The 12374-nt window shown below is 50.1% G+C and overlaps 2 protein-coding genes across 2 annotated transcripts in view; one reads left to right on the top strand and one right to left on the bottom strand.

Moving 5' to 3' along the window:
* The window catches only part of LOC116990102 (chloride intracellular channel protein 1-like), a 51984-nt gene extending 49543 nt beyond the window's left edge, over nt 1-2441 (top strand). Inside the window, exon 6 of the mRNA XM_033047632.1 lies at nt 2055-2441. Within this exon, the coding sequence (XP_032903523.1) occupies nt 2055-2216 (162 nt within the window). The 3' untranslated portion in view covers nt 2217-2441. The remainder of the gene's footprint in view (nt 1-2054) is intronic.
* A 6553-nt stretch (nt 2442-8994) lies between these two features.
* The window catches only part of LOC116990101 (CCN family member 1-like), a 7714-nt gene continuing 4334 nt past the window's right edge, over nt 8995-12374 (bottom strand). Inside the window, exons 3-5 of the mRNA XM_033047631.1 lie at nt 12224-12374; nt 10860-11068; nt 8995-9751 (exon numbers count right to left, since the gene is read on the bottom strand). The exon at nt 12224-12374 is cut by the window's right edge and continues 164 nt beyond it. Of these exons, the coding sequence (XP_032903522.1) occupies nt 9470-9751; nt 10860-11068; nt 12224-12374 (642 nt within the window). The 3' untranslated portion in view covers nt 8995-9469. The remainder of the gene's footprint in view (nt 9752-10859; nt 11069-12223) is intronic.

Raw genomic sequence — 12374 nt, 5'->3', positions numbered from 1 at the left:
GGGAGTCCAGAACCAAGGGCCACACAGAATAAGGGGCAAGCCATTTAGAACGCAGAGGAGGAAACACTTTTTCACCCAGAGAGTTGTGTCTGTGGAATTATTTGCCTCTGAGGGCGGTGGAGGCCGGTTCTCTGGATACTTTCAAGAGAGAGCTAGATAGGGCTCTTAAAGAGAGCGGAGTCGGGATATGGGGAGAAGGCAGGAACGGGGTACTGATTGGGGATGATCAGCCATGATCACATTGAATGGTGGTGCTGGCTCGAAGGGCCGAACAGCCTACTCCTGCACCTATTGTCTATTGTCGACTGGGCTTGTATTCACTGGAATTTAGAAGGATGAGAGGAGGGCTTGGCCTTCACTGAGAGAGGATTTGAGTTTAGGACAGGAAGGACATTCTTGCTATTGCGGGAGTGTAGCCTAGGTTCACTAAGTTAATTCCCGGGATGGCAGGACTGTCGTATGCTGAGAGAATGGAGCGGCTGGGCTTGTATACTCTGGAGTTTAGAAGGATGAGAGGTTATCTCTTTGAAACATGTAAGATTGTTAAGGGTTTGGACACTCAAGAGGCAGGAAACATGTTCCCGATGTTGGGGGAGTCCAGAACCAGGGAGCACCCAGTTTAATAATAAGGGGTAGGCCATTTAGGACTGAGATGAGGAAAAACCTTTTCACCCAGAGAGTTGTGAGTCTGCGGAATTATTTGCCAGAGAAGGCGGCGGAGGCCAATTTACTGGATGTTTTCAAGAGAGAGTTAGATAGAGCTCTTAACGATAGCGCTGTAAGGGGATATGGGGAGAAGGCAGGAACGGGGTACTGATTGGGGATGATCAGCCATGGTCATATTGAATGGTGGTGCTGGTTCGAAGGGCCGAATGGCCTACTCCTGCACCTAATGTCTATTTTTCTAAAAGCTTTGCTCTGTACCTCAGTATACAAGACAATAAAACAAAACTGAAGGCAGGCCTACCCCTTATAGAAACTTACAAAATTCTTAAGGGGTTGGACAGGCAAGATGCAGGAAGATTATTCCCGATGTTGGGGAAGTCCAGAACAAGGGGTCACACAATTTAAGTATAAGGGGGAAATCTTTTAGGACGGAGATGAGAAAATAATTTTTCACACAGAGAGTGGTGAATCTGTGGAATTCTCTGCCACAGAGGGTGGTTGAGGCCAGTTCATTGGCTATATTTAAGAGGGAGTTAGATGTGGCCCTTGTGGCTAAAGGGATCACGGGGTATGGAGAGAAGGCAGGGATGGGATACTGAGTTGGATGATCAGCCATGATCATGTTGAATGGCGGTGCAGGCTCGAAGGGCCGAATGGCCTACTCCTGCACCTATTTTCTATGTTTCTATGAGAATGGGGTTGAGATGGAAAGATAGATCAGCCATGACCTCACCTTTCTCATCTATTGCATCCGCTGCTCTAGATGTCAGCTGCTCTACATCGGTGAGACTAAGCGTAGGCTTGGCGATCACTTCGCCCAACACCTCCGCACAGTTCTATCGCATTAAGCAACCTGATCTCCCGGTGGCCCAGCGCTTCAACTCCCCCTCCCCCTCCCATTCCAAATCCGACCTTTTTGTCCTCGGCCTCCTCCATGGCCAGAGTGAGTCCCACCGCAAATTGGAGGAACAACACCTCATGTTTAGCTTGGGCAGTTAACACCCCAGCGGTATGAACATTGACTTCTCCAATTTCAGGTAGTCCCTGCTTTCTCCCTCATTCCCCTCCTATTCCCAGCTCCCCCACAGCCCACTGTCTCCGCCTCTTCCTTTCTTCTTCCAGCCCCCCACATCAGTCTGAAGAAGGGTCTCGACCCGAAACGTCACCTATTCCTTCGCTCCATAGATGCTGCCTCACCCGCTGAGTTTCTCCACCATTTTTGTCTACCTTCGATTTTTTTCCCCCAGCGTCTGCAGTTCTTTCTTAAACGATCAGCCATGCTTGAATGGCGGAGTGAGCCCGATGGGCCGAATGGCCTAATTTTCTGCTCCTTAAGACTTAAGAAGCGTTGAACTTTTCCCTCCCTCCCTCCCCCGCCCCCCAAACAGGTGGTAAGTCGGAAATATCGAGGCTTTGAGCTTCCCAAGCAGTTCACTGGTGTTTGGAGGTATCTGGGAAACGCCAAGGACTGCGAGGAGTTCGCGAACACTTGCCCGAAGGACGAGGAGATCGAGCAGGCCTACGCCATGGTCGCCAAGGCTCTCAAGTGAAGGGCCCTCCCTTCAGGATCGCCCCGCAAAGTTCTGAACTTGGCGGGCGGAAGGAACGCAGCCAATCAGTCTCAGCACAGCGGCCAACACGATATTCGAGAGTTTTCACCTCCCACCCCATTTTTTTTTTTTTTGAAGTTTGAAAAAGTATTTTCCCTGCAAACTTAGGTCAACTCTCTTCTCTTGATTTTGGCTTTTCTCCGAAAATAAATATTTATGTTACAGCCCAAGTCTCTGTGTATCTCAATAATAATAATAATAATAATGGATGGGATTTATATAGCGCCTTTCTAATACTCAAGGCGCTTTACATCGCATTATTCATTCACTCCTCAGTCACACTCGGTGGTGGTAAGCTACTTCTGTAGCCACAGCTGCCCTGGGGCAGACTGACGGAAGCGTGGCTGCCAATCTGCGCCTACGGCCCCTCCGACCACCACCAATCACTCACACACATTCACACACAGGCAAAGGTGGGTGAAGTGTCTTGTCCAAGGACACAACGACAGTATGCACTCCAAGCGGGATTCGAACCGGCTACCTTCCGGTTGCCAGCCGAACACTTAGCCCATTGTGCCATCTGTGGTCCCAAATGGGGTTAGGTTAGGTATGGGGGAGGTGCAGCGAGACCTGGACATCCTTGTACACCGGTCACTGAAAGTTGGCGTGCAGGTACAGCAGGCAGTGAAGAAAGCTAATGGAATGTTGGCCTTCATAACAAGAGGATTTCAGTATAGGAGTAAAGAGGTTCTTCTGCAGTTGCATAGGGCTCTGGTGAGACCACATCTGAGGAAGGGTTTCGGCCCGAAACGTTGCCTATTTCCTTACTCCATAGATGCTGCTGCACCCGCTGAGTTTCTGCAGCACTTTTGTCTTCCCACATCTGGAGTATTGTGTACAGTTTTGGTCTCCTAATTTGAGGAAGGACATCCTTGTGATTGAGGCAGTGCAGCGTAGGTTCACGAGATTGATCCCTGGGATGGCGGGATTGTCATATGAGGAAAGATTAAAAAGACTAGGCTTGTATTCACTGGAGTTTGGAAGGGGGGGATCTTATAGAAACGTATAAAATTATAAAAGGACTGGACAAGCTAGATGCAGGAAAAATGTTCCCAATGTTGGGCGAGTCCAGAACCAGGGGCCACAGTCTTAGAATAAAGGGGAGGCCATTTAAGACTGAGGTGAGAAAAAACTTGTTCAATAGACAATAGGTGCAGGAGTAGGCCATTCGGCCCTTCGAGTCAGCACCGCCATTCAATGGCTGATCATCCACAATCAGTACCCCGTTCCTGTCTTCTCCCCATCTCCCCTGACTCCGCTATCTTTAAGAGCCCTATCTAGCTCTCTCTTGAAAGCATCCAGAAACCTGCATCCACCGCCCTCTGAGGCATAGAATTCCACAGACTCACAACTCTCTGTGAGAAAAAGTGTTTCCTCGTCTCCGTTCTAAATGGCTTACCCCTTATTCTTATTCACCCAGAGAGTTGTGAATTTGTGGAATTCCCTGCCACAGAGGGCAGTGGAGGCCAAGTCACTGGATGGATTTAAGTGGGTGTTAGATCGAGATCTAGGGGCTAGTGGAATCAAGGGATGTGGGGAGAAGGCAGACACGGGTTATTGATTGGGGACGATCAGCCATGATCACAATGAATGGCGGTGCTGCCTCCTCCTGCACCTATTTTCTATGTTTATGAGACCCTTCTTCAGACTGATATTATACAGTCTCCCTCACTGTTAGACCTTTACATATCCCTCACCCTTCCTTGTAGCACTTTAGTAACACTTTTCTCTCTGTAACATTTATACGATACTTCTGTGATTGTAACAATAACACTAACTGTGTTGGTCAACTCTGATAACAAATCTCCCACTCGAGCATTGAAATAACTCGTACCTTACGGTTAGTGTTACAGTAAACCGCCTCCATTTAAAATACCGCTCAGTGTATCATAGGTAGACAAAAATGCTGGAGAAACTCAGCGGGTGAGGCAGCATCTTTGGAGCGAAGGAATAGGTGGCGTTTCGGGTCGAGACCTTTCTTCAGATTGATGGATGCATCTTTGCGTAACGACTTAGATTGGTTAGTTTAGAGATACAGCGCGGAAACAGGCCCTTCGGCCCACCGGGTCCGCGCCGACCAGCGATCCCCGCACACTAACACTATCCTACACCCACCAGGGACATTTTTTACATTTACCAAGCTAATTAACCTACAAACTCTGTACGTCTTTGGAGTGTGGGAGGAAACCGGAGCTCCCGGAGGAAGTCACGGGGAGAACGTGCAAACTCCGTACAGACAGCACCCGTAGTCGGGATCGAACCCGGGTCTCCGGCGCTGCATTAGCCGTGAGGCAGCAACTCTACCGCTACGCCACCGTGACCACCCGGATCACCGTAATGTGACACTTTGCGTAGCGCGGTGGCGCAGCGTTAGAGTTGCCGCCTCACAGCGCCAGAGACCCATATTCCATCCTGACCACGGGTGCTGTCTGTACGGAGTTTGCACGTTCTCCCGTTTCCCCCCCCCCCCCCTCCAACACGCCAAAGATGTACAGGATTCTAAGGTAGGCACAAAATGCTGGAGTAACTCAGCGGGTCAGGCAGCATCTCTGGAGAGAAGGAATGGGCGACGTTTCGGGTCGAGACCCTTCGTTATTCTCGACCCGAAACGTCATCCATTCCTTTTATCCAGAGATGCTGCCTGTCCCACTGAGTTACTCCATCTCTCTGTGTCTATCTTCGGTGTAAACCAGCCTCTGCAGCTCCTTCCTGCACAGCTTTCCAAGTTAATTGGCTTTGGTGAAAATTGCAAATTGGCCCTAGTGTGTGTAGGATAGTGCTAGTGCTCAGGGTGATCGCTGGTCGGCATGGACTCGGTGGGCTGAAGGGCCTGTTTTCACACTGTATCTTTAAACTATGAACTAAACCAAACATCTTGCGTCTATCTTCGGTATAAACCAGCATCTACAGTTCCTTCCTACACATTCAGTTAAACCCTTCTGCACAAACTCCAATATTTTCTCACTTTAATAATAATAATGGATGGGATTTATATAGCGCCTTTCTAATACTCAAGGCGGTTTACATCGCATTATTCATTCACTCCTCAGTCACACTCGGTGGTGGTAAGCTACTTCTGTAGCCACAGCTGCCTTGGGGCAGACTGACGGAAGCGTGGCTGCCAATCTGCGCCTACGGCCCCTCCGACCACCACCAATCACTCACACACATTCACACACATTCACACACAGGCAAAGGTGGTGAAGTGTCTTGCCCAAGGACACAATGACAGTATGCACTCCAAGCGGGATTCGAACCGGCTACCTTCCGGTCGCCAGCCGAACAATTAGCCCATTGCTCCATCTGTCGTCCCATGGCGCCATCTGTCGTCCCATGGCAATACTCTTTATTCTATTTTCATTCTAACTTTATCCCTCCCGTTATTCTCTCACACAAGCACACTCCCATGCACACACTCACACACGCACACTCTCACATGCGCACACCTATGCACGCACTCACACACACACTCACCCTCACATTCACTCACACACTCACACACACACTCACTCACTCACCCACCCACACTCACACACACATACTCACCCACCCACACATTCACACTCACACACACACTCACTCACACACCCACACAAGCACACTCACGCACCTATACAGGCGCACATGTATACTCACGCATGCACACTCACATGCATGCACACACGCATAGAAACGCGCACACCTACGCACGCACTAACACACACTCCTTTGCTCATCCACCAGCACATTCACACTCACTTACACACCCACACCCACACACACACACTCACACTAAATATGGCCTAACTAACACCATGTACAACTTGCATAACGCCCCAATTTCAATCCTCAATACTCTCACTGATGAAGGCCAATGTAACGCGGTGCTGGCTCGAAGGGCCGAATGGCCTCCTCCTGTACCTATTTTCTATAACATCCTCATAAAGGGCCTGTCCCACTTGCCGATTTTTTTTCCGGCAACTGCCGGCATAATATCAGCGTCACCAAAAGATTTTGAACATTTCAAAATCCAGCGGCGACAAACAAAATGTTGCCACACTTGCGGAAACACCGCGCGTCGCCACGTCATCACGCCGCCAATTTTTCCGCGACCTGACACGTCGGTCATTGATGCCGGCAGTCGCCAAAAAAAATCGGCAAGTGGGACAGGCCCTTAAGTCTTATTTTTTTTGGAGATACAGCGTGGAAACAGGACCTTCGGCCCACCGAGTCCGCGCCCGGCCAGCGATCACTCCCCGTACACTAGCTCGATCCAACACGCACTAGGGACAATTTGCAGAATCCAATTAACCTGCACGTCTTTGGAGTGTGGGAGGAAACCGGAGCACCCAGAGGAAACCCACGCAGGTCACGGTGGGGGGGAAGGTGCAAACTTTGTGCAGACAGCGCCCGCGGTCAGGATCGAACCCGGGTCTCTGGCGCTGTGAGGCAGCAACTCTACCGCTGCGCCACCGTACCGATGAACATGGATCTCTTGTCACCCCAACCCCACACCAGACTCGCACAGACGAGTTTTGAGACACAAAAAAATGTTTCTGCACTGTGGGTGAAAGAAGCTGGAACATTAGATAGATTTAAAAGATAAATAAATAGATGATAGATTTTTGAAAGATCCTGTCTGAAGAAGGGTCTCGACCCGAAATGTCACTTATTGCTGCCTGTCCCGCTGAGTTACTCCAGCAATTTGTGTCTATCTTCGATTTAAATCAGCATCTGCTGTTCTTTCCTACGCATTTTTGTCTGTCCTTGTGCACAACTAGTAATTGGCTAATTGGAGTCACTTGAGCTTTAGGGGCTCGTGATTCAGCTGAAGAAAGGATCTATTCTTCTCTCCACACTATGCGGCTAGGCTTTGCCCCGGCAACCACTAACTAGGCCTCATCCAGCATGGCTTCTCTCCAGGTGGGTCAAAGGTCGCACAGATCATCACATACTCCTGTGGGACTGTACGGACCAACACAGGGCCTGAAGCCTCCCAGCGCCAGGTTCACAGGTTCGATCCTGACCTCGGGCGCTGTTGGCGTGGAGTTTGCACGTCCTCCCTGTGACCCGCGTGGGCTTCCTCCGGGTGCTCTGGTTCAGATTTGATTTTAGGTTAGAGGTACAGCGATGAAACAGAATCAGTCAGTTCGTATCAATAGGGTGGCACAGTGGCTGCCTCACAGAGTCCCGGGAATTAATCTTGTGGACCTACGCTGCACTCCCTCAATAGCAAGAATGTCCTTCCTCAAATTCGGAGACCAAAACTGCACACAATACTCCAGGTGTGGTCTCACTAGGGCCCTGCCCAACTGCAGTAGGACCTCCTTGCTCCTGGGCTCAAATTATCTCGCCATGAATAAATGAAGAAGTGAATGAATAAGTTTATTGGCCAAGTATTCACATACAAGGAATTGGCCTTGGTGCTCCGCCCGCAAGTGACAACATGACATACAGTGACAGTTCAGAATGACAGATAAAACATTAAACATTAATAATAAAACATTATCGATTAAACATGTGAATTAAACAAAATACCAAAGCAATAGGAGGCTACAGATTTGTGGTTATTGAGTAGAGCTACTACTCGTGGAAAAAAGCTGTTTTTATGTCTGGTTGTGGCAGCTTTGACAGTCCGGAGTCGCCTTCCAGAGGGAAGCGATTCAAAGAGTTTGTGGCCAGGGTGAGAGGGGTCAGAGATGATCTTACCCGCTCGCTTCCTGGCCCTTGCAGTGTACAGTTCGTCAATGGGGGGAAGGTTGCAGCCAATAACCTTCTCAACTGATCGGATGATTCGCTACAGCCTCCGGATGTCGTGGTCGGTGGCTGAGCCAAACCAGACCATGAAGGCCAACATGCCACTAGCTTTCTTCACTGCCTGTTGTACCTGCATGCTTACATTCAGCCTCAATAACAGAGGCATTCTGATCTCAGTATGTTTCTACTGAGAGTCCTTGATGTACTTGATATTCAATGTCAATAGACAATAGACAATAGGTGCAGGAGTAGGCCATTCGGCCCTTCGAGCCAGCACCGCCACTCAATGTGATCATGGCTGATCATCCCCAATCAGTACCCCATTCCTGCCTTCTCCCCATATCCCCTGACTCCGCTATCTTTAAGAGCCCAATCTAGTTCTCTCTTGAAAGTATCCAGAGAACCGGCCTCCACCGCCCTCTGAGGCAGAGAATTCCACAGACTCACAACTCTCTGTGTGAAAAAGTGTTTCCTCTTCTCCGTTCTAAATGGTTTACCCCTTATTCTTAAACTGTGTGGCCCCTGGTTCTGGACTCCCCCAACATCGGGAACATGTTTCCTGCCTCTAGCGTGTCCAAACCCTTAACAATCTTATATGTTTCAATAAGAATCCCCTCTCATCCTTCTGAAGTCCAGAGTGTACAAGCCCAGCCGCTCCATTCTCTCAACATATGACAGTCCCGCCATCCCAGGAATTAACCTTGTAAACCTACGCTGCACTCCCTCAATAGCAAGAATGTCCTTCCTCAAATGAGGGGACCAAAACTGCACACAATGCTCCAGGTGTGGTCTCACTAGGGCTCTGTACAACTGCAGAAGGACCTCTTTGCTCCTATACTCGACTCCTCTTGTTATAAAGGCCAATATGCCATTCGCTTTCTTCACTGCCTGCTGTACCTGCATGCTTACTTTCATAGACTGATGAACAAGGAGCCCCAGATCCCGTTGTACTTCCCCTTTTCCCAACTTGACACCATTCAGATAGTAATCTGCCTTCCTGTTTTTGTTACCAAAGTGGATAACCTCACATTTATCCGCATTAAACTTAATCTGCCATGCGTCTGCCCACTCACCCAACCTGTCCAAGTCAACCATTGTGGCTTAATCCCATTTTGGTTGCCGTAACGATGCTGTACCATGAACATTTAAAAAAAGTCCAGTCTGCGGACTTGCTCCTAAACTCAAACCCTCTTGCGATGAAGACCATCATGCCATCACTGCCTGCAAAAGTCCCCAAACAAATGTAGGTAAAATTTAGTTAAAAACATAAAAATATGAAGTTTGGTGGAAGGGGGAAAATGTCCATGCGTGTGCGTGTGCATGTGCGTGTGCATGTGCATGTGCGTGGCCCTCTGCGTGTTGTGGTGTCCAGCGGATCGTACCCGCGTCGAATCCCCGATGCCTTCGGCTCAAGCATGGAGCTGAGGCTGGGTGAGATCCTGCAACCTCCTCCTCTTCTAGACGTGGTTGCCCGTGGGCGGGCGGGGGCAGCTGGTGGCGAGTCCCTGGGGTCGGGTACACGCGCACCTCTTGATCTTGGCCACCGTCACCACCATGCTGTCCACGCCAGGGCACTGGAAGCGGATCCGGGTGCTCCGGCTCTCCGACGGCAGGCAGCATCTCCCATCCTGGCACATGCCACAGTACTTGGGCCGGTAACTCTTCAGGCTGGTACACCCGTTGTACACAAACGGCCGGGGCACCTGCTCCTTGTATGTCTTCAGGCAGGCACTGCCTTTCTGTAAAACAGGAGCTCTTCGATCAGTTGAATTCAGCTGAGCTAAATTGACACAAAATGCTGGAGTAACTCAGCGGGACAGGCAGCATCACTGGAGAGAAGGAATGGGCGACGTTTCAGGTTGAGACCCTTCTTCAGACTGATGTCAGGGGAGGGGGCGGGACAGATGTAGTCGGAGACATTAAGACTAGTGGGAGAAGGGGGAGGGGATGGAGAGAGAGGGAAAGCAAGGGCTATCTGAAGTTAGAGAAGTCAATGTTCATACCGCTGGCCCAAGGGAAATATGAGGTGCTGCTCCTCCAAATTGCGTTGGGCCTCACTCTGACAGTGGGGACGACAGATGGCACAATGGGCTAAGTGTTCGGCTGGCAACCGGAAGGTAGCCGGTTCGAATCCCGCTTGGAGTGCATACTGTCGTTGTGTCCTTGGGCAAGACACTTCACCCACCTTTGCCTGTGTGTGAATGTGTGTGAGTGATTGGTGGTGGTCGGAGGGGCCGTAGGCGCAGATTGGCAGCCACGCTTCCATCAGTCTGCCCCAGGGCAGCTGTGGCTACAGAAGTAGCTTACCACCACCGAGTGTGACTGAGGAGTGAATGAATAATGCGATGTAATCCAGACTGGCGGGAGAACTGGGAAGGGGGAGGGGATGGAGAGAGAGGGAAAGCAAGGGCTATCTGAAGTTAGAGAAGTCAATGTTCATACCGCTGGGGTGTAAACTGCCCAAGCGAAATATGAGGTGCTGCTCCTCGAATATGCGGTGGGACTCACTCTGGCCATGGAGGAGGCCCAGGACAGAGAGGTCAGATTGGGAATGGGAGGGGGAGGTGAAGTGCTGAGCCACCGGGAGATCAGGTTGGTTATTGCGAACCGAGCGGGGGTGTTGGGCGAAGCGATCGCCGAGCCTGCACTTGGTCTCACCGATGTAGAGCAGCTGACACCTAGAGCAGCGGATGCAGTAGATGAGGTTGGAGGAGGTGCAGGTGAACCTCTGCCGCACCTGGAAAGGCAGCTTGGGCCCTTGGATGGAGTCGAGGGGGGAGGCAAAGGGACAGGTGTTGGGGCCGGGTCTCTGGCGCCGTGAAGCAGCAACTCTACCTGTGGACTCACCGTGGGGAGGAGATGGTTGATCATGTCGCAAGGCCGCACTTGGCATAGTCGGCTCTCCTCTTTCTGCCGGCACCGCGTGTTGTTGGTGCTGGTCCGTGTGGACAAGCCGATGCCACAGGTCACGGTGCAGGGAGACCACTCGGTAACGTGGAGTCGGCAGCCCTGCCTGTTCTGGGATCTCGACCCGGACCTGGACCGACCCCGCCATCCTGGACCATGGAAATGAGCCGTCAGCAATAGACACACTCACACATATAGACACACACACACACACACACACACACACATAGACACACACACACATAGACACACACACACACTTATAGACACACACACACACACACATATAGACACACACACTTATAGACACACACACACACACACACACACACACACTTATAGACACACACACATAGACACACGCACACACTTATAGACACACACACACACACACACATATAGACACACACACACACACATATAGACACACACATAGACACACACACATAGACACACACTTATAGACACACACACACATAGACACACACACATAGACACACACTTATAGACACACATACACATAGACACACACACACACACACATAGACACACACTTATAGACAGACACACACACATAGACACACACACACATAGACACACACGTATAGACACACACACACATTTATAGACACACACACACATAGACACACACACACACACACATAGACACACACACACACATAGACACACACATACACACACATAGCCACACACACACACATAGACACACACACACATAGACACACACACATAGACACTCACACACATAGCCACACACACACACATAGATACACACACACACACATAGACACACACACACTCAGCCACACACACACACATAGACACACACACACATAGCCACACACACACTTATAGACACACACACTTATAGACACACACACACACACACACACATAGACATACACATTTATAGACACACACACACATATAGATACACACACATAGACATACACACATAAACATACACACTTATAGACACACACACACATAGACACACACACATCGACACACACACACACATAGACACTCACACACACACACACACTCACGTAGACACACACACACACACATGTAAACACACACACATAGACACACACACACACACACATAGACACACACACACATAGATATATAGTTGCACACACACACACACACGTACACACACACATACACACATATAGACACATAGACGCACACACACATAGACACACACACACACATATATAGACACACACACACACACACACATAGACACACACACACACACACACATCCAGACTCACTCTTCGCCCCCAGTCTCTGGTCGACCACCTCATTGCCAGAGTCGTCCCATTCCCCTTCCTCTCCGTTCCAGCCGAGCTCCGGCTCCTTGAAGACGTCTCCAAGGCAGGTCCACGTCCGGCAGCAGGTCCTGGGCACCGGTACCAGACGAGG

This window comes from Amblyraja radiata, chromosome 30, assembly GCF_010909765.2.
Source record: "Amblyraja radiata isolate CabotCenter1 chromosome 30, sAmbRad1.1.pri, whole genome shotgun sequence".
Lineage (NCBI taxonomy): Eukaryota > Metazoa > Chordata > Chondrichthyes > Rajiformes > Rajidae > Amblyraja > Amblyraja radiata.
Note: the sequence above shows the minus strand (reverse complement) of the source record. Positions and strands in the feature narration are given on the sequence as shown.